The sequence below is a fragment of the Cetorhinus maximus genome, chromosome 5 (genome assembly GCF_964194155.1).
Source record: "Cetorhinus maximus chromosome 5, sCetMax3.hap1.1, whole genome shotgun sequence".
NCBI classification, from domain to species: domain Eukaryota; kingdom Metazoa; phylum Chordata; class Chondrichthyes; order Lamniformes; family Cetorhinidae; genus Cetorhinus; species Cetorhinus maximus.
Window position 1 is genome coordinate 171,789,337 of NC_135883.1, and position 21,940 is coordinate 171,811,276.

The following is a 21,940-nucleotide window of genomic DNA, read 5'->3' on the forward strand; positions in this document are numbered from 1 at the left end:
CCAGGGTTTGGGACATCTGCTCAGGGCTGGAGAGTAACTTGCAGTGGGAGGGGGAGGGCCCAGTTGTCATGGTCCATGTAGGTACCAATGACATAGGCAGGACAAAGAAGGAGGTTCTGCATAGTCAGTATGAGGAACTTGGCACCAAATTTAAGAAGCAGAACCTAAAAGGTCATAATCTCTGGATTATTACCTGAGCCACGGGCAAATTGGCATAGGGCAAATAAGATCAGAGAAATTAGTGCGTGGCTCAAAGTCTGGTGTGGGAGAAGCCTCTCTCTTAATCTCTTCGTATTTTCCCTGATCATGCACTACTCTCCTGTCTATGTACTTAATGTATGCCTCCTTTCTAACCATCAATTGTCCCTGACATCTTTATTCATCCATGGAAATCCATGCATGTTTAGTTTGTTCTTTGTTTTATTGATAGCTTTGTCCCTTTTTACTATGGCCATTTTAATCCTTTATTAGTACAGTTGTTTTACCTCCCCTCTTCCCCGTTTATCTTTTCTAAGTATGTTATACTTTGCAATATTTAATTCACAGTCCTGATTTTTCTGTACCCACGGGCAGAAATTTTCGCTTGGTAGGCCCGATCCGCTTGAATGTGAAATGACGCACGTTGACGTCGGCCAAGCATGCTGACGTCAACGTGCAGTCACGCAACAGTTCGGTCGGCGGGTGTGGGCTGGAGCCGGCAGCGCGCCCGTCAACAATTAAAAGGCCCGTTAAGACCATTAATTAATCAATAAACTTAAATTTTTCACTAACGGTTGGCAGGCAAGCGATCCACGGGCTGAATGAGGAACAAAAGGAATTGATGGAGTTTATTTATTCATGTATGGAATGTGGGAATCCCTGCCCATCCCTAATTGCCCTTGGGAAGGTGATGGTGAGCTGCCTTCTTGAACCATTGCAGTCCATGTGGTGATGGTGCTCCCACTATGCTGTTAGGTAAAAGCTTCAGAAGTTTGACCCAGCAACACCAAATGAACTGCGATGTATTTCCAAGGGTGACTTAGTGGGGAGTTTGCAGGTGGCGGTTTATCATTTGCCTACTGCTCTCGTCCTTCTAGGCGGTAGAGGTCAAAAATTTGGAGGTCTTGTTGAAGAAGCCTTGGTGAGTTGCTGCAGTGCATTGCGTAGATTGTACACAATGCAACCACTGTGCACTGGTGGTGGATGAGTTGCTGATGAACGTGATGCTTTATTCTGGATGGGGTCGAGTTTCTTGCGTTTTGCTGGAGATGCAGTCTTTGAGGCTCAGAGGGAGTGCAGTAAGGATGTAGTCAGACAGTGGTGTTCTTGAAGCAAAGGATTAATTGTGCTGCATATCTCCAAGAGTTGAGGGAGTAAAACCAATCAACTTACCAGGATTGCCACGTTTCAGGCCATGCTCGATGACAGCAATAACAGCAATGGAAGTCACCACCGTAACACCAATCATCTGTAGCCTGATATCGAGCCACTGCATGGCGGTATTGCCCATGTAAAGGCAGCGCTGGTTCAGCTCAAGGCGACGATTATTCTCTTCCTCAAACCTGAACACCACCAAGAGCAAATTTATCAAAAACTATACAAACTAATTGGACAACAACCACTACATTATAAATAAATGAATTGGGTTGAAATGAAGCTAACTAGGGGCCTCATACTGATAGGACTCCGGCAATAATATTGGAAAGATGAGTTAAATATTGAAGGAGGCCTTCAGGATAAAGGCTTGAATGTCGAGGCTACACTATCCTGACTCCTTGGAGTGTTTGATGGGCAGTATGGACCAGGTGGGTCAAGCTCATGCTGGCACTTGGCATGGACCCATTCAGCAACAGTCACGTGGATACACTGGAATAGATATTTGGATGTAAGACAAGCTCACAAAGCATATCAATTTCTGGGCATGGGGTTCAGCATCAAAACTGCATCATCGACATGGCCAATATCATGTTGGTCCTTATCATTTTTAGGTATCACTGGAGGCTACTTTTAATCAGCAATGGTTCAATTTAACTATGCACAGTGCCGCGCATTTGTCTCAGTGCCACTCTCCAAAATGCTTAAAAAATTAAGTCAGGAACACTGAAGTAAAAGCAAAATACTGCGGATGCTGGAAATCAGAAATAAAAACAGAAAATGCTGGAAAAACTCAACAGGTCTGGCAGCATCTGTGAAGAACATTCATGCGGACTTGAAAGGTGGGGAGATGGTGGCGTAGTGGTAATGTTGCTGGTCTAGTAATCCAGAGGTCCAGTCTAATACTCTGGGGGACATGGGTTCAAATCTCAACATGGCAGCTGGTGGAATTTGAATTCAGTTAATAAATCTGGAATATAAAGCTAACCTCAGTAATGGTGACCATGAAACTATTGATGATTGTTGTAAAAATCCACCTGGTTCACTGATGCCCTTTAGGGAAGGAAATCTGCTATCCTTACCTGGTCAGACCTACAGCAATGTGGTTGACTCTTAACTGCCCTCTGAAATAGTCCAGCAAGCCACTCAGTTCAAGGAGCAATTGGAGATGGGCAACAAATGCTGGCCTTGCCTGCGACGCCCATATCCCATGATCCCATGATAGAATAAAGTCAAGAACATGCTGTGCAGCCTCTGACTAGTTTTGCCAGCTCTAGAGCAGCCTAAACAGCAATCCTTAAAAGGGACATCAGGAGGCCACTGGTCAAATGATAAAGGTCCAAGATTTGTAGGAAATACTGGGCCCCAAGCACAGAGTACCCTATTCCCCAGCTTTCTCTCCCCCTGTCTGAGCCCTCATTTCTGACCACCGTTCCCCAATCTCCGACCCACTCCAGGCCATTTTCAAATCCTTCTTTGCCAGTTTCCCTTTCTACCAGAGACCTCAATTCCTGACACCTATACCTATCATCCTCTTCACTGACCCTCAGTCCCCTTGTATCAAAGCCTACTCAACTTTTACACCCCAGCTCCCAAAGGTATTTCCATCTTGTATTTGACCTGGAGGTGCCTGATGCTGACATTGAATTCACCATATTGTAACTCCAAAATTCATTTACAAAACATTTCAAAATTTATGGAAACAAATGTAAAGCTTTTTAACAGTAGGTCATCCAGTCACAGAAGCTCATTACAAAGACTTTGTCACACTGACCTAACAATCAGCATTTATATAATAAAAAACATCAAATGCTGGTCAGGCTGATCCGGTCAGGCGGCATCAGTGGTGAGAAAAACAGAGTTAATGGTTCCTTCTCTATAGATGTTGCCTGACCTACTGAGTTTTCCCAGCAGTTTCTGTTTTTATTTCAGATCTCCAGCAGTGACAGTATCTTAATTTTGTATTCTGTGTTTACCGGTGATTTCCAGGAGTCTTTCCATCTCCAGCTGTGCTCAGACAGGATTTAAACTCATATCTCCGGATTAGTTGTTCAATAACATAACCACTATGCTGCCATATCTGCAACAAACTTGGCAGAGGAAAGACTCAAAGTCACAACTGCACAACATTGCTGCAGCAACAGCACACTGCATTGCCTCAGATTCAAATGTTTTAAATCAAGAACTGGGATACAGTAGCATCATGGTTGTGTTACTGGACTATAATCCAGAAGGCTGAACGAATGATCTGGAGACATAAGTTTAAATTCCACCATTGGAATTTAAAGCTGGAAATGGGACCCATCAAACTACTGGATTGTTGTGAAAACTCAATCTGGTTCATTCATGTCCTTCGGGGAGGAAATGGCTGAATTGCGATCTAACTCCATATACTCCATATCCCTTGATAGCTTTGGCTGACAAAAATCTATCCATCTCAGTTCTAAAATTAACATTTCATCTACGATCAACTGCCATTTGCAGAAGACTGTTCCAAACTTTGTGTGCTGTTGCTGCAGCAGTGTTGTGCAGTAGTGACTTTGAGTCTTTCCTCTGCCAAGTTTGTTGCAGATAGGGCAACATAGTGGTTATGTTATCGAATGAGTGATCTGGAGATGTGAGTTTAAATCCTGTCTGAGCACAGCTGGAGTTGGAAAGGTTCCTGGAAAATTCGAATGGTGGAACAGGATCAAGGAGTTTAATGATCACTCCTGTACGTCATGCCTGCCACCACCTTCTCAAGGACAATTAGGGGTGGACACTAAGGGTTGGCCTTGCCAGTGATACCCACATCCCATGAATGAATTTAAAAAGTTTACTCCCCCAACAACTCTGGGTTTGCAGGTAAATACCTGGAGGAAACTGGAACTGAGTCGTGCAGACCAAGAAGGTTTCAAGATCCGTCTGCATGGAGTTCACCGGATGGCAGTGGGATATTACAACTAGCTGAAGCACTTCTGCGTGAGGGAGGTACAAATTTAGGAGAATATCATGCTTGCTACCCACTGACCTCTGTAACTCGTTAACAGTAAAATTTTCTGCTGCACACATAAAGAATACCTATGTGAGCGAGGTCAAACGGATACACCATCAATACTCAGTGCCTTCAGGCAGGATGGAAAGAAAATTATAGATATTCAAAATAACTATTGACACTTTTTTCCAAAATAGCATTTGGAAAGAAGGAACTCATTCCCATTGTCTGAAAAGCTCACCTATGAACTGCTCGAAATGCCCTGATGGTGGTGAGACCAGTCAGTGTCTCAGAGAACTGCGTATATATTGGTGACAATGTGATAGCTGTGAGGCGCTTGAGCTCCCTTGAGGTGAAGCGGTAGTAGCGCTGCATGTAGAAGTAGAGTATAACCAATGGCACCAGAATCAGCAAGATCCACGGAAGACTGTAGCTAATCATCAGGATTGTACCAAACAGGCCATACGTAGATGCCAGGAATATATTGAGGATGAAGGGTAGTGTGTCGTCCACACAGTAGAGATCAGACGAGAAACGGTTCACAATGCGTCCGATTGGTGTAATATCAAAGAACATTATTGTTGCCTAAAAATAAAATGAAAAACAATGAAGAACATTTTTCCAATTTCTTTCCCTGATGCTTGAACAGCGAGTTGGGCATTCTATTAAATTAAACAGTGTATTACAACCAATTCCCAATGGGCTCCATCTATACTTGCGCTGTGTAGGTTACTGCACAGCAATCAGAAACAGAAAGCCAGTTTTATGTCTCTAAATCACAGAATCATACAGTGCAGAAGAGGCCCTTCAGCCCATCGAGTCTGCACCAACACGTGAGAAACACCTGACCTTCCTACCTAATCCCATTTACCAGCACTTGGCCCATAGCCTTGAATGTTATGACGTGCCAAGTGCTCATCCCGGTACTATTTAAAGGATGTGAGGCAACCCGTCTTCACACCCTCCCAGGCAGTGCATTCCAGACCGTCACCACCCTCTGGGTAAAAAAGATTTTCCTCACATGCCCCCTAAACCTCCTGCCCCTCACTGTGAACTTATGTCCCCTCGTGACTGACTCTTCAACTAAGGGGAGCAGCGGCTCCCTATCCACCCTGTCCATGCCCCTCATAATCTTGTACACCTCAATCAGGTCACCCCTCAGTCTTCTCTGCTCCAACAAAAACAACCCAAGTCTATCCAATCTCTCTTCATAACTTAAATGTTTCATCCCAGGCAACATCCTGGTGAATCTCCTCTGCAACCCCTCCAGTGCAATCACATCCTTCCTATAATGTGGCGACCAGAACTGCACATAGTACTCCAGCTGTGGCCTCACCAAGGTTCTATACAACTCCAACATGACCTCCCTACTTTTGTAATCTATGCCTCAATTGATAAAGGCAAGTATCCCATATGCCTTTTTCACCACCCCACTAACATGCCCCTCCGCCTTCAGAGATCTATGCACACACACGCCGAGGTCCCTTTGTTCCTCAGAACTTCCTAGTGCCATGCTGTTCATTGAATGCTTCCTTGTCAAATTACTCCTTCCAAAGTGTATCACCTCATGCTTTTCAGGGCTAAATTCCATCTGCCACTTATCTGCCCCTTTAACCATCCCGTCTATACCTTCCTGTAGCCCAAGACATTCAACCTCACTGTTAACCACCCGGCCAATCTTTTTGTCATCCGCAAACTTACTAATCCTACCCCCCACATAGTCATCTATGTCGTTTATATAAATGACGAATAATAGGAGACCCAGCACAGATCCCTGTGGTACGCCACTGGACACTGGCTTCCAGTCACTAAAGCATCCTTCTGTCATCACCCTCTGTCTCCTACAACTAAGCCAATTTTGAATCTACCTTCTCAAATTACCCTGTATCTCATGTGCATTTGCCTTCTTGATAAGTCTCCCATGTGGGACCTAGTCAAAGGCTTTGCTGAAATCCACATAAATTACTTCAACTACACTACCCTCATCTACACACCTGGTCACCTCCTCAAAAAATTCAATCAAATTTGTTAGGCATGACCTCCCTCTGACAAAGCCATGCTGACTATCCCTGATCAAACCTTGCCTCTCCAAGTGGAGATTGATTCTCTCCTTCAGAATTTTCTCCAATAGTTTCCCTACCATTGATGTGAGACACACTGGTCTGTAGTTCCCTGGCTTATCTCTACAACCCTTCTTAAATAGTAGAGCCACATTAGCTGTTCTCCAGTCCTCTGGCACCTCCCCCGTGGCCAGACAGGAATTAAAAATTTGGGTCAGAGCCCCTGCAATCTCCCCCCTTGCCTCCCTCAGCAGTCTGGGACACAAATCATCCAGACCTGGAGATTTGTCCACTTTTAAGCCTGCCAACACCTCCAATACCTTGTCATTCCCTACATCAATTTGCTCAAGAACCTCGCAGTCCCTCTCCCCGAGTTCCATACCTTCATCCTCATTCTCTTGGGTGAAGACGGATGTGAAGTATTCGTTCAACACTCTACCGATGTCCTCTGGCTCCACCCATAGATTGCCCCTTGGTCCCGAATGGGCTCTACTCTTTCCCTGGTTATCCTCTTCCCACTGATATACTTATAGAATATCTTGGGATTTTCCCTACTTTTACCAGCCAGAGCTTTCTCATATCCCCTCTTTGCTCTCCTTTGCTTTCTTAAGCTCCACCATGCACATCCTATACTCCACTAATGCCTCTGCTGATTTTCTCCCCTTATACTTGCTAAAAGCCTCTCTTTTCCTTCTCATCGTATCCTGAATATCTCTGGTCATCCATGGTTCTCTGGGCTTGTTACTCCTTCCTATCACCCTAGAGGGAACATGTTGAGCCTGTACCCTCCCCATTTCCTGTTTGAACACCCCCCAACTGCTCTTCTGTAGATTTCCCCACAAGTAGCTGTTCCCAGTCTCCCTTGGCCAGTTCCTGCCTTATTTTACTAAAATCCACTCTCCCCCCAATCCAAAACATTTTTTTGCAACTTGTCTATTTCTTTGTCCATAACAAGCTTAAATTATACTATATTGTGGACGCTATCACTAAAATGCTCCCCCACCACCACCCCAACCACCTGTCTGGCTTCATTCCCCAGAATTAGGTCCAGCACTGCGCTGTCCCTTGTTGAATCCTCTACATATTGACCAAAAAATTTCTCCTGTACACGTTTCAAGAAATCCACTCCATCCAAGCCCTTAACACTATGTCTATCCCAATTAATGTTGGGAAAGTTGAAATCACCTAACATTACCCTATTGTTATTGTTTTTACACACCTCTGCAAATTGTGCACATATTTGCTCCTCAATTTATCGCTGACTATCTGGGGGTCTATAATAAACACCTAACAATGTGGCTGCCCCTTTTTTATTCCCAAGCTCTGCACACAAGGCTTCACTCAATGCCCCCTCCAAGATGATATCTCTCCTTACTGCAGTAACTGACTCCTTAACTAATAATGCAATGCCTCCTCCTCTTTTACCCCCTCCCCTGTCTCGCCTGAAGATTCTATATCCCGGAATGTTGAGCTGCCAATCCTGCCCCTCCCTCAACCACATCTCAGTGATGGCTGCTATATCACAATTCCACGTGTCAATCCTCACCCTTAACTCATCCGTTTTACCTGTAATACTCCTGGCATTAAAGTAGAGGTTACCCAGCCTTGCCTTACTCCCTTGAAATTAAATGTAGCTGTACTCCCTCTGACTTGATTGTTTTACTGCATTATGATGTGTCCCTGTTCTGCTAACATTCTGTGTCCCCTCCCCCTGCCAAATTAGTTTAAATTCCTCCCAACTGCCCTTGCAAACCTTCCTGCAAGGATGTTAATCCCACTCTAGTTCAGATGTAGACCATCCCGCTTGTACAGGTCTCACCTTCCCCAGAAACGGTCCCAGTGATCCAGGAATCTAAAACCCTCCCTCCTGCATCAACTCTTAAGCCACGTATTCATCTGCGCTATTCTCCTATTTCTGTGCTCGCTAGCACGTGGCACTGGGAGTAATCCAGAGATTACAACCTGAGAAGCTGCTTTTCAGTCTACTGCCTAAATCCCTGAATTCTTGATGCAAGACCTCATCCCTCTTTCTACCTATGTCACTGGGACCAACATGTACCATGACCTCTGTCTTATCACCCTCCCCCTTCAGGATGCGCTGCAGCCATTCAGTGACATCCTGGACCCTGGCACTAGGGAGGCAACACACCATCCTAGAGTCACGTTGACAGCCACAATAACATCTATCTGTTCCCCTGACTATAGAATCCCCTATTACTATTGTTCTTCCTCCCCTCCTGAACAGACAAGCTGCTTGTGGTGACAGAAGTTTGGCTCTGTCTGTACTCCCTGAAGGAACCAGCCTCCAAAATGGAGTACCGATTTGTGAGCGAGACCCCAGGGTGCACCTGAACTACCTGCCTGTTTCTCTTGGACTGCCTGGTGGTCACCCATTTCTTTCCTTCCTTCTGTCCCTTCAGCTGCGGTGTGACCACCTCTCTAAACGTGCTATCCACGATGCTCTCAGACTCGCGGATGCTCCACAGCGTCCAAGACCTGCAGCTGGACACACTTCCTGCACACATGCTGGTCCCAGGTACTGGAAATGTTCCCAGCTTCCCACATGGAGCACTAGGAGCACACCACGGCATTGAGCTCTCCTGCCATGACTTATCCCTTTAAATTAAACCTTTTAAATCAATTACTTTAGGGCCCTTCTTTCCTGATCCTCGTTACTACAGAATATACTAACTATAAACCACAAAAAGACTTTAAACTATAAGCGATAAAAGTAGTAAATATTTACCCTACCTTACCCACTACTTACCAGTCATTTCTCTCCCTTGTAGCCTCTACTGCTGCAGCAGGGCAAGACCACTCTCTGAAGATTTAAGAAGTATGATTGCAAAGAAAAAATGCGAAAAGCATTTCTCTTCCCCTTTTCACCGAATTCACACTATGCACCAAATTGCCAATACCCACACGCACTCTGGCTGTGTCTCACTCAGGATGAGGTCTCTCCCCTTCTCGTGTGCAAGCTGTAGTGTTAAAAGATCTTTGAACATAGTGAATACTCCAGGGATTGAACCTACAATGCACTGCACTATCCAATGCATTCCATTTGTGCATTGACTTTATATTTTATTCTTATGGGGCATTTGGGTCAGTCAGTGGAGTGCATCATGAACTGAGTGCAAGAGTTGGAAATTTGTGAGAGTGGGAATTTAGGAAGGAGGGGGAAGGAGGTGTTGCTTTGTACCTCTAACTCTTGAAGTGGTTTGTGTACGCTTAAGCCAGTAAGTATTTAACATTCTGTCCAGTGTTTGCATGCTTTGCGCAAGTTATGATGTCGAAAAAGAAAAACTTAGAATAAACTCAAATATAGACATGAATAATATAAATAATTTACAGTAAGATATGGCAGAGCAGGTTATGTGTCTGACAGCAGTCTGTGGGTGCTTGTGGACAGGGAACCTGTCCTGAGTGAACACATCGGGAGTAGTTGTTTCTATCTCGAAACTCTCTGTCTCTGAGTCAGTGAGCTGGAGTCGGCATTGGAGACATGCCGACACACAAGGGAGGATGTGAAGTCTCTGGATAGTTTGTTCCAGGCCTCCAGTAGTAGTTTATAGGTCCCCGAACAGGAGTTGTACTGTTAGACAGAGCATTAAGCAAGAAATAATTGGAGCTTGTAACAAAGGCATTTTAATAATTGTGGGGTCTTTAATCTTCATATAGGCTGGGCAAATCAAAGTGGCAAAGGTCGTTTGGAAAACAAGTTTGTGGGGTGCTTTGTGCAATGAAGCAGGTTTAATTAATAGCCTTATAGCAAAAGATTCTTGGGAAAAAGTGATCATAATACAACTGAATTCTATATTAAGTTTGAGAGTGACAAACTCCAGGTCTAAACAAGAATCTTGAAATTCAAAATGTTCAACAAAAATATATTCCATTAAAGAACTTAGCAAATACAGAACAGAAATTTAGTGGCTTTCTGTGAAGTTAAGGATCGTATTAAATTAAAAGAAAAGGCACATAACATTGTCAAAATAGTAGTAAACCTGAGGATTGTGAGAATTTTAGAAATCAGCAAAAGGCCACCAAACAGTTGATAAAAAAAGAAATAAATAAAATATGAGAAATATAAAAACATGTTGCAAGAGCTTTTGCAGGTTTAAAAAAAAGAGAAAAGCAACGACAGTAAACATTGGTCCCTTAGAGGCAGGGGCAGAAGAAATTATCATGGGAAATAAGGAAATGGCAGTGGTGTTGAATAAATATTCTGTGTCACAGTAGAAGCCAAATTATATAACAGAAATAGATGTAACCAATGGGCTATTAAGGTGAAGGAACTTAAATAATTGCTGAAAAGAGATTTGTTGCTGAAACTATTCATCTTGCATTTATCAGGACAAACGTAAGAATGGCAAATCTCAAACAAACACAATTTATACTACCAGAGTAAAACTGTGCTGAGTTCTGAAGAAGAGCCATATAAACTCGAAACGTATCTCTCCACCGATGCTGACAGACCTGCTGCGTTTTTCAAGCAATTATTGTTTTCGTTTCGGATTTCCAGCATCTGCAGTATTTTGCTTTTATAAAACTGTGCTGATTGGTTGGAAGTCTGATTGGCCGAAGCATTGCCATGGAGAAAGCAACAGGGAACTATAGGCTCCCCATGCTCTCGGGTAATTCAAAAAAGCTCAAGGCTTAAACGTATTCCTTTTGTTTGCAGAGAACGGGTTCCTGCATGTGAATGTCGCTTCTAGCAAGTGTAAGTGAGCAACATTACGAGTTTGACTGATCATTTTAAATTGGTTGCTGGTGTAGCTCAGGTTTGTCCAACCTATGGCTCCAGGGCCAGAATCCAGGCCATTATGCCTCTCTGCTTGGCACGCAGACCCAGCTTCAAAATGCCGGTAAGTGCGTGAAGGATTCAGTAAAGAGCTGCTCCTCCAATCATAGGTCACTTCTCTCTTGCATTTGCTGCTAATAGGCTCACTAGTCTGTGATTAGAGGAGCAGCAAACATTGTGCTTCATTCAGCCTGCGGCATGAACGCTGGTGGTGACAGCTGTTTGGGGGAGAGAGAGAGAGAGAGAGAGAGAGAGAAGGCCCCCTACAGGAATCAACATGGTGAAGCGGCATTTGCATCAACAGCAAGACCCAGGACAGCTGGTGTTTTGGACAGGGCAGGGAGAAGGAGGTCTGTCCCGAACCTCTGCTCAATGTTTTAATCTTCAAACCACCCAGGCCCGGTGGGGGGCCATGAGTGAATGAGTCCTGACTGAATGAAAATCCTAAGATGTTTTACCAGCACATTAAGAGCAAGAGAATAACTAAGGAAAAGGTAGGGTCTATCAGAGATGCACATGATAACATGTGGGTTGATGCAGAAGATGTTGGCAGGCTTCACAATGGGTACTTTGTTTCTGTCTTCACTAAGCAGAGGGATGATGCAGACATTCCTGTTAAAGAGGAGGAGTGTGAAATATTAGATACAAGCATAGTGAGAGGAAGTAGTGGAGGGACTGGCATCCTTGAAGGTGGAAAAATCACCAGGGCCAGATGGATTGTATCCCAGGCTGCTGAAGGAAGCCCGGGAGGAAATAGCGGATGATCTGAGGATCATTTTCCAATTCTCCCGAGATACAGGTGAGGTCCCAGAGGATTGGAGGTCTGTGAACATTGTACCATTATTTAAAAGAGTGCAAGGGATAGGCCAGAAAATTATAGGCCAGTTAGTCTGACTTTGGTGGTGGCCAAATTATTGGAAACAATTCTGAGAGACAGGATAAACTGTCACTTCCAAAGGCACAGATTGATCAGGGTTAGTCAGCATGGTTTTGTAAGGGGAAGATCGTGTCTTACTAACTTAATAGAATTTTTTGTGGAAGCAACAAGGAGAATTGTTGAGGGTAGTGCAGTGGATGTTGTCTACATGGATTTCAGTAAGGCATTTGACAAGGTCTCACATGACAGATTAGTCAGGAATGTGAGATCTCATGGGATACACGGGAAGATGGCAGGTTGGATCCAAAATTGACTCAGTGACATGAAATAAAGGGTAATGGTCAATGGATGATTTCCAGTGGTGTTCCACAGGGCTCAGCGTTGGGGCCCTTGCTGTTTGTTGCATATATTGATGCCTTAGACTTAAATGTGGGACGCATGATTGGGATATTTGCAGATGACACAAAAGTTGGCCGTGTCATTGATAGTGAAGAGGATAGCTGTCGACTCCAGAATATCAATGCTTTGGCTGAGTGGATGGAGAAGTGGCAAATGGAATTCAATCCAGAAAAGTGCAAGGTTTGGGGAGGGCAAACGAAGCAAGGAAATACTCAATAAACGGGAAGTTATTCAGAGGGGTTGAGGAAGTGAGAGACCTTGAAGTGCATGACCACAGGTCCTTGAAGATGGCAGGACAAGTGGACAAGGTGGTCAAGAAACTATTGGGAATGCTTTCCTTTATTGGGCAAGGTACTGAATACAAAAGCAGGGATGTAATGGTGGAACTATATAAAATGCTGGTTAGGCCACAGCTGGAATTTTGTGTACAGTTCTGGTCACTACAATGCAGGAAGGACATAATTGCTCTGGGGAGAGTGCAGAGGAGATTTGCAAGAATGTTGCCAGGGCTTGAAAACTGTAGCTATGAGGAGAAAGTGGATAAACTTGGATTATTTTCCTTAGAACAGAGAATGCGAAGGGGTGACCTAATTGAGGTGTACAAAATTATGAGGCGCCTAGATACAGTAAACAGGAGAGACTTGCGTCTCCTAGCTGAGGGGTCAATTACCAGGGGGCATAGGTTTAAGGTGATTGGCAGAAGGATTAGAGGGGACATAGTGAAGCAGCCCACTTTATTGGCATCACATCCACTAACACACTCCCTCCGCCACCGACACACCATAGCAGCAGCGTGTACCATCTACAAGATGCACTGCAGGAATTCACCGAGGCTCCTTCGACAGCATTTTCCAAATCCGTGACCACTACCATCGAAAAGGATGAGGGCAGCAGATAGATGGGAACACCACCACCTGCAGATTCCCCTCCAAGCCACTCACCATCCTGACTTGAAAATATATTGCCGTTCCTTCACTGTTGCTGGGTCAAAATCCTGGAACTCCCTAACAGCACTGTGGATGTACCTACACCACAAGGACTGTAGCGGTTCAACAAGGCAGCTCTCTATCACCTTCTCAAGGGCAACTAGGGATGGGCAATAAATGCTGGCCCAGCCAGCGAAGCCCACATCCCTTGAATGAATAAAAAAAAGTGGAAGTAAAGCTTTTTCACCCAGAGAGTGGTGGCCATCTGGAATTCACTGCCTAAGTTGGTGGTTGAGGCTGAAAGACTCGACTCATTTAAAAGGTACCTGGATCTGCATCTGAAGTGATGTAACCTGCATGGCTACGGATCAGGTGCTGGGAAGCGGGATAGAAATGAGCGGCTAGTTTCTTTTTCCTCTTTGTTGGCTGGCACAGGCACTTTTTTTTTAATCATTCACAGGATGTGGGCTTCGGAATATATTTCCAAGTCAGGATGGTGAGTTACGTGGAGGGGAATCTTCAGGTGATGGTGCTCCCACCTATCTGCTGCCCTTGTCCTTCCAGGTGGTAGTGGTCGAGGATTTGGAAGGTACTGCCTAAGGAGCCTTGGTGAATTCCTGCAGGGCATCTTGTAGATGGTACACACTGTTGCGTCGATGGTGGGGCCGAGGACACTACCTTGAGGAACTCCTGCAGTGCTGTCCTGGAGCTGAGATGACTGACCTCCAACAACCACAACCATCTTCCTTTGTGCTAGGTATGAATCCAACCAGCGGAGAGTTTTCCCCCGATTCCCATTTACTCAAGTTTTACGAGGGCTCCTTGATGCCACACTCGGTGAAATCCTGCCTTGATGTCACTCTCACCTCACCTCAGGAGTTCAGCTCTTTTGTTCTAGTTTGAATCAAGGCTGTAATGAGGTCAGGAGCTGAGTGGCCCTGGCGGGACCCAAGCTGAGCATCAGTGAGCAGGTTATTGCTAAGCAAGTGCCACTTGATAGCACTGTTGATGATCCCTTCCATCACTTTACTGATGACGGAGAGTAGACTGATGGGGCAATAATTGGCTGGGTTGGATTTGTCCTGCTTTTTGTGTGCAGGACATGCCTGGGCAATTTTCCACATAGCCGGGTAGATGCCAGTGTTGTAGCTGCAAAAACAGCTTGGCTAGGGGCGCAGCAAGTTCTGGAGCACAAGTCTTCAGTACTATTGTCGGGATATTGTCAGGGCCCATAGCCTTTGCAATATCCAGTGCCTTCGGCTGCTTCTTGATATCACGTGGAGTGAATCGAATTGGCTGAAGACTGGGACGTGTGAATCTGGGGACCTCCAGAGGAGGCCGAGATGGATCATCCACTCAGAACTTCTGGCTGAAGATTGTAGCAAATGATTCAGCCTTATCTTTTGCATTGATGTGCTGGGATCCTCCATCATTGAGGATGGGGATATTTGTGGAGCCTCCTGCTCCAGTGAGCTGTTTAATTGGCCACCACCATTCATGACTGGATGTGGCAGGATTGCAGAGCTTAGATCTGATCCATTGGTTGTGGGATCGCTTATCTCTGTCTATCACTTGCTGCTTATGCTGTTTGGCACCCAAGTAGTCCTGTGCTATAGCTTCACCAGGTTGACACCTCATTTTTAAGTATGTCTGGTGCTGCTCCTGGCATGCCCTCCTGCACTCTTCATTGAACCAGGGTTGATCCCCTGGCTTGATGGTAATGGTAGAATGGGGGATATGCTGGGCCATGAGGTTACAGATTGTGCTTGAGTACAATTCTGCTACTGCTGATGGCCCACAGCGCCTCATGGATGCCCAGTCTTGAGTTGCTAGATCTGTTTGAAATCTATCCCATTTAGCACGGAGGTGGTGCCACACAACACGAGGGAGGGTATCCTCAATGTGAAGTCATAGTCATAGAGTCATGGAGGTCGACAGCACAGAAAAGGGCCCTTTGGCCCATCAAGTCTGCGCTGGTCAAACAAGTATCTAACTATTCTAATCCCATTTTCCAGCACTAGGCCCATAGCCTTGTATGTCATGGCACCGCAAGTGCACATACAAATACTTAAATGTTATGTGGATTTCAGCCTCTACCACCCTTTCAGGCAGTGCGTTCCAGATTCCCACCACCATCTGGATGAAAAAATTCTTCCTCACATCCCCTCCAAACCTCCTGCCCCTTACCTTAAATCTATGCCCCCTAGTTATTGATCCCTCCACCAAGGGGAAAAGTTCCTTCCTGTCTACCCTATCTATGCCCCTCATAATTTTATACACCTGAATCATGTCCCCCCTCAATCTCCTCTGCTCTGCCCAGGGAAAATAACCCCAGTCTATCCAATCTCTCCTCATAACGAAAACTCTCCAGCCCAGGCAACGTCCTGGCAAATCTCCTCTGCACTCTCTCTAGTGTAATCACATCCTTCCTATAATGCAGATTCCAGAACTGTACGCAATACTCCAGCTGTGGCCTAACCAGCGTTTTATACAGTCCCAGCATAACTTCCCTGCTCTTATATTTTAAGCCTCGGCTAATAAAGGCAAGTATCCCATATGCCTTCTTAACCACCTTATCTACCTGTCCCGGTGGACATACACACCAAGGTCCCTCTGATCCTTGGTACTTCCCAGGGTCCGACTATTCGTCGTGTATTCCTCTGCCTTATTTGTCCTGCCCAAGTGCTTCACCTCACACTTATCCAGATTATTTACCACCCCACCAATTTTTGTGTCATCTGCGAACCTGCTTATTGACCCTCCTACATTCAAGTCTAAATCGTTTATATATACCACAAACAGCAAGGGACCGAACACTGATCCCTGTGGAACCCCACGGGACACAGGCATCCAGTCACAAAAACACCCATCTGCTTCCTGCCACTCAGCCAATTCTGGATCCAATTTGCCAAATTGCCTTGGATCCCATGGGCTCTTACCTTTGTTATCAGTCTCCCGTGCGGGACCTTATCAAAAGCCTTACTGAAGTCCAAGTATACTACGTCAAATGCATTGTCCTCATTTACACACCTGGTCACCTCTTTGAAAAATTCAATCAAATTGGTCAGGCATGACCTCCCCTTAACAAAATCATGCTGACTGTCCTTTATTTATCCCTGCCTCTCCAAGTGTAGATTAATTCCGTCCCTCAGAATTGCTTCCAATTGTTTCCCCACCACAGAGGTTAGACTGACTGGCCTGTAGTTCCCTGGTTTATCCCTTCCTCCCTTCTTGAATAATGGTACCACATTGGCTGTTCTCCAGTCCTCTGGCACCTCTCCTGTGGCCAGAGAGGTTTTGAAAATTAATGCCAGCGCCCCTGCTATCTCCTCCCTTGCCTCACTCAACAGCCTGGGATACATTTCATCCGGGCCTGGAGATTTATCTACTTTTAAGCCTGCCAGACCACTTATAACCTCCTCCCTTTCTATGCTAATTTCTTTAATGATATCACAGCCCTTCTGCCTGATTTCCATACCCACGTTGTCCGTCTCACTTGTGAACACCGACACAAAGTATTCATTTAGAACCCTACCTACGTCTTCCGGCTCCACACACAAATTACCACTATGGTCCTTATTGGCCCTACTCTTTCCCTAGTTATCCTCTTACTCTTAATGTACTTGTAAAATAACTTTGGATTTTCCTTTATTTTACCTGCCAATGGTTTTTCATGCCCTCTTTTTTCTCTCCTAATTTCCTTTTTAAGTTCCCCCCTACACATTCTTTTCTCCTCTAGGGCTTCTGCTGTTTTGAGGCCTCGGTATCTGCCTCCCTTTTTCTCTTTATCCAATCCTGAATATCCCTCGACATTCAGGGTTCCCTGGATTTTTGATCCCACCCTTTGTCTTTACTGGAATACGTTGGCCCTGTACTCTCCCTATTTCCTTCTTGAATGAGTCCCACTGCTCTGACGCAAATTTACCTAAAAGCAGCTGCTCCCAGTCCACTCTGGCCAAATCATATCTGAAGGTGGGACTTCGCCTCCACGATGATTGTGTGGTGGTCACTCTGACCGATACTGTCATGGACAGATGTCTTTGCAGCAGGCAGGTAGGCAAAGGATCAGGTCAAATATGTTTTCCTTCTTGTTGGTTTCGTCACCACCTGCCGCTGACCCAGTCTAGCAGCTATGTCATTTAGGACTTAGCCAGCTCGATCAGTAGTAGTGCTATCAAGCCACTCTTGTTGATGGACATTTATTGCCCATTCCTAATTACCCTTGAGAAGGTGGCTGTGAGCTGCCTGCTTCAACTGCTGCGGTCCATGTGGTGTAGGTACACACACAGTGCAGTTAGGGAGGGAGTTCCAGGATTTTGACCCAGTGACAATGAAGGAATGGCGATATATTTCCAAGTCAGGAGGGTGGTGTCTGCTGCCTTTGTCCTTCTTGAGGGTAGTGGCTGTGGGTTTGGAAGGTGCTGTCTGAGGAACCTTGGTGAATTCCTGCACTGCATCTTGTAGATGGTCGCTGGGTCAAAATCCTGGAACTTCCTTCCTAACAGCAGTGTGGGTGTACACCACATGGATTGCAGCAGTTCAAGAAGGCAGCTCACCACCGCCTTCTCAAGGGCAACTAGGGATGGGCAATAAATGCTGGCCCAGCCAGTGAAGCCCAAATCTCGTGAATGAATAAAAAAAAATTAAGTATTTCTAAATGTTTTGCTATTACATCCTTTATAATAGACTCTAACGTTTTCCCAATAACAGATGTTAAGCTAACTGGCCTATAGTTCCGTTTTTTGTCTCCCTCCCTTTTTGAATAAGGATGTTACATCGGCAGTTTTCCAATCCTCTGGAACGATTCCAGAATCTAAGGATTCTCGGAAGATTACTACCAGTGCATCCACTATCCCTGTAGCTACTTCCTTTAATATCCTAAGATGCAACCCATCAGGTCCAGGGGACTTATCAGCCTTTAGCCCCATTAGTTTCCCTAGTACTTTTTCTCCAATGATTGTTATTGTATTTATTTCCTCCACCACTTTTGCCCCTTAATTATTTAGTATCTTAGGAATGTTGTTAGTGTCTTCTACCATGAACACTGACGCAAATTATTTGTTCAACTCCTCTGCCATTTCCTGGTTCCCCATTATTATTTCCCCAGCCTCATTCTCTAAGGGGCCTATGTTCACTTTGGCCTCTCTCTTCCTTTTAATATATTTAAAGAAGCTCTTACTGTCAGCTTTTATATTACTGGCTCGTTTATCCTCAAATTTTATTTTCTCCCTCTTTATTATTTTTTTGGTCATCATTTGTTGGTTTTTAAAACTTTCCCAATCCTCTGTCTTACCACCAATCTTTGCCACATTGTATGTTTTTTCTTTCAATTTGACATTATCCTCAACTTCCTAGGTTAAACATGGTCGGTTTATCCCCTTCCTAGAATCCTTCTTCCTCACTGGGATATATCTTTGTTGTGAGTCATCAACCATTTTCTTAAACTTCTGCAATTGTTCATCAACTGTCTTTTCTGCTAAACTCCTTTCCCAGTCCACTCCAGCCAACTCTGCCCTCATCCCTTTGCAATTACCCTCATTTAAGCTTAGCACGGTTGTTTCCGACCCAGGTTTCTTACTCTCAAACTGAATGCTAAGTTCGACCATGTTATGGTCACTGTTTCTTAGGGGATCTTTCACTCTGGGATCACTTATTAAAACTGCCTCATTACACATTTCCGGATCCAAAATAGCCTGATTACTGGTTGGATCCACAACATGTTGTTCTAGGAAAATGTCCCAAATACATTCTATGAATTCTTGCTCCTAGCTACCTCTGCCAATTTGATTTTCCCAACCTACATGAAGATTAAAGTCTCCCATGATTAATGTACTGGATTTTTACATGCCCTCATTATCTCCTGATTTATTCTCTGTCCTGCAGTACAGCTACTGCTAGGAGGCCTATTGACTACTCCCATCAGTGTCTTCTTCGTCTTATTATTTCTTACCTCCACCCATATGGATTCTACATCTTCCAATCCAAGCTCATTTCTTGCTCTCATATTTATTCCATCTTGTACTAACAAAAAGCTAACCTACCACCCTTTTCTTCCTGCCTGTCCTTTCAAAAAGTCACATACCTCTGAATATTTAATTCCCAGCTTTGATCTCCTTGTAACCATGTGCCCGTAATGGCTATAAGATCATACCCATTAACCTCTATTTGTGCCGTTAATTCATTTATTTTGTTCCGAATACTACGTGCATTTAAGTAAAGAGCCATTAATTTTGCCTTTTTGACCATTTTTTTCCCCTTTGACTATATTTGCTGCTGTTTTTTTAATGTTTGTACACTCTGTCCCTTCCTATCACACTCTGGGTATCATTACCTAAATAACTGCCCTGCAAGACTGCCATATCCTTTTACTTTCTAAGTCTACGTATCCCCTCTCCAGAACCCACGTCCCCTTCCCCCTCTATTTAAAGCCCTCACTACAGCCCCAGTTATCCGATTCTGGTCCCAGCACAGTTCATGTGAAGCCCATCTTACCAGAATAACTCTCTTCTATGCCAGTACTAGTGCCAGTGGCCCATGAATACCCGGCCGCAAACATTGCAGCGGAATAAGGGCAGAGTCGGTCCGGACGACCACCGTCAACTGCCCGCTGCCTGGCCCTATTTATGGCCCCTTTGCCAGGCCAGGGGCAGGCTAACAAGGATGTCCACCTCCCTCCCTGCCCTCCTCCACAGCGGGTGCTGACTTTCTTTATATGTGATCACAGTTCATCAAAAAACAACTGAACAAAAGATGAAAGGAAATAAACAATTGAACTGAGATGAAAGGGGGAAAAAAAGTATTTTAGAGTTATTGTGGAGAGCTTAGGATAGCTGAAGCTGTTTGACCTGTGGTGACTATAGCTGGAGCTGCTGTAGCTGTTGTGCTGAAACTGTGAGATGTAGCAACTGGAACTGTGGGCTTAGAGAAGATGCAGTTTGAATCAACCATCCAATCAAGCCAGAAAAGTCTTTGGCTGAAAAAAGCAGTTTTATTCTGAAGTTTGGATTTTCACAGCAGAGTGAAAGAGATTTACAGGTCATGAGGTATGCCTTTATTGAAGCTACAGCAGTTTGTCTTGAGTAATATTAATGGATCTTTTTTATAATTAAACATCTATAAGGCAGTGTTGCCTGAAGGTCTTTTTTGGGGGAATGTGTTGTAAGACTAACCTTAATTGTACAACTGTAATCTTGTGTGCTTAAGTTTTCTTTTATTCTTGTTAATAAAACTGTTACTTGTAATATTTCAAATCCCAAAAGTGTGAGTGGACCTTTTACTGTTGAGATCAGCACACCTTCTCATTTTCAGAATACAACAAAAAAGGGTATGGCCCATAAGCCAAGTTTCCCTCTGGGATTTGTTTTTTTTAATTAATTCATGGGGTGTGGGCATCGCTGGTGAGGCCAGTATTTTATGCCCATCCCTAACTGCCCTCATTCAGAGGGCATTTTTAAGAGTCAACCACATTGCTGTGGGTCTGGAATTATATGTAGGCCAGACTAGCAGATTTCCTTCCCTGAACCAGATGGGTTTTTACAACAATCACCAATGGTTTCATGATCATCATTAGATGGTCATACTTTAATAATAGTTATCATTAGACTTTTAATTCCAGGTTTTTATTGAATTCAAACTTCTTCATCTGCCATGGTGGGATTCGAACCCAGGTCCCCAGAGCAATACCGTGGGTCTCTGAATTACTAGTCCAGTGACAATGCCACTATGTCTTCGCCTCCCCATTTGTACAGCAATTAACATCGGCTGTGGTCATAACATAGATCAAGAACTGAATGGAATGGGGGTCAAACCTGGGAGATTTGCTGGTCTCACTCTTTTATATTGAAGTGGAAAGTTGAAAGATACATAGTTATAAATAAATATATAAATCAAGCCTTGAAAGATTTGGAACCCTAGGATCCAGGGTTGAGAAACTGACCTTTAACACCTGAAGTAAAAGCCTGTTGTGAATAATCACTGCGGCACAAATTGCTCCATAGGCGAAGAGAAATGCTCGGGCTGCTGTGAATACAGTATTTACTACAGCAATGCAGCCATAGACAGTGAGGTAGTACTTGATTTGTGGCGAAATCTTTCCTTTGGAGAGAGATCTGTCAACATAAATGGAGTGTGTTAGACAGCAAGCTACTATCTACCAATTTCACAAGAAGTATGGCACTATATTAGAGCCTTATCACCTCTCACTCAGAAACACCCTCGTGTTGTGCACATGCCTTGAATTATTTACCATGGCATTAAGTGTTGCCACATAGAAAATAATTCATTATTCAACCATACATCACAACTTGAAGTGTTAACATCCACTGCCAATCCTTCCAAGAGATGGTTCTCGCTCAACAAATCGGAAGGTGGGTGAACATGTAGCAGATGAAATTTAATGCAGGGAAGTGTGAAGTGAAGCATTTTGCTATGAAGAATGAGGAGATGGAATTTAAAAATAAAGGTACAATTCTAAGCGGGGGGCTTGCAGGAGCAGTGAGATCTGGGAAAAGATGTGCACAAAACATTTAAGGTGGCAGGGTAGGCTGAGAAAGT

At 44.4% G+C, this 21,940-nt stretch overlaps 1 protein-coding gene across 3 annotated transcripts in view; it reads right to left on the reverse strand.

The window, feature by feature from the left end:
- Nucleotides 1-21,940, reverse strand: part of abcc10 (ATP-binding cassette, sub-family C (CFTR/MRP), member 10) — a 235,541-nt gene that overhangs the window by 41,240 nt on the left and 172,361 nt on the right. For all 3 annotated transcript variants that reach the window (XR_013576686.1, XM_078542808.1, XM_078542807.1), the window contains 3 exons: nt 21,324-21,495; nt 4,569-4,912; nt 1,372-1,541 (listed from right to left, as the gene is read on the reverse strand). Coding sequence is in view for 2 of the 3 variants with exons in the window: in XM_078542808.1 (XP_078398934.1) it covers nt 1,372-1,541; nt 4,569-4,912; nt 21,324-21,495 (686 nt within the window). In the remaining variant the exon portion in view is untranslated. The remainder of the gene's footprint in view (nt 1-1,371; nt 1,542-4,568; nt 4,913-21,323; nt 21,496-21,940) is intronic.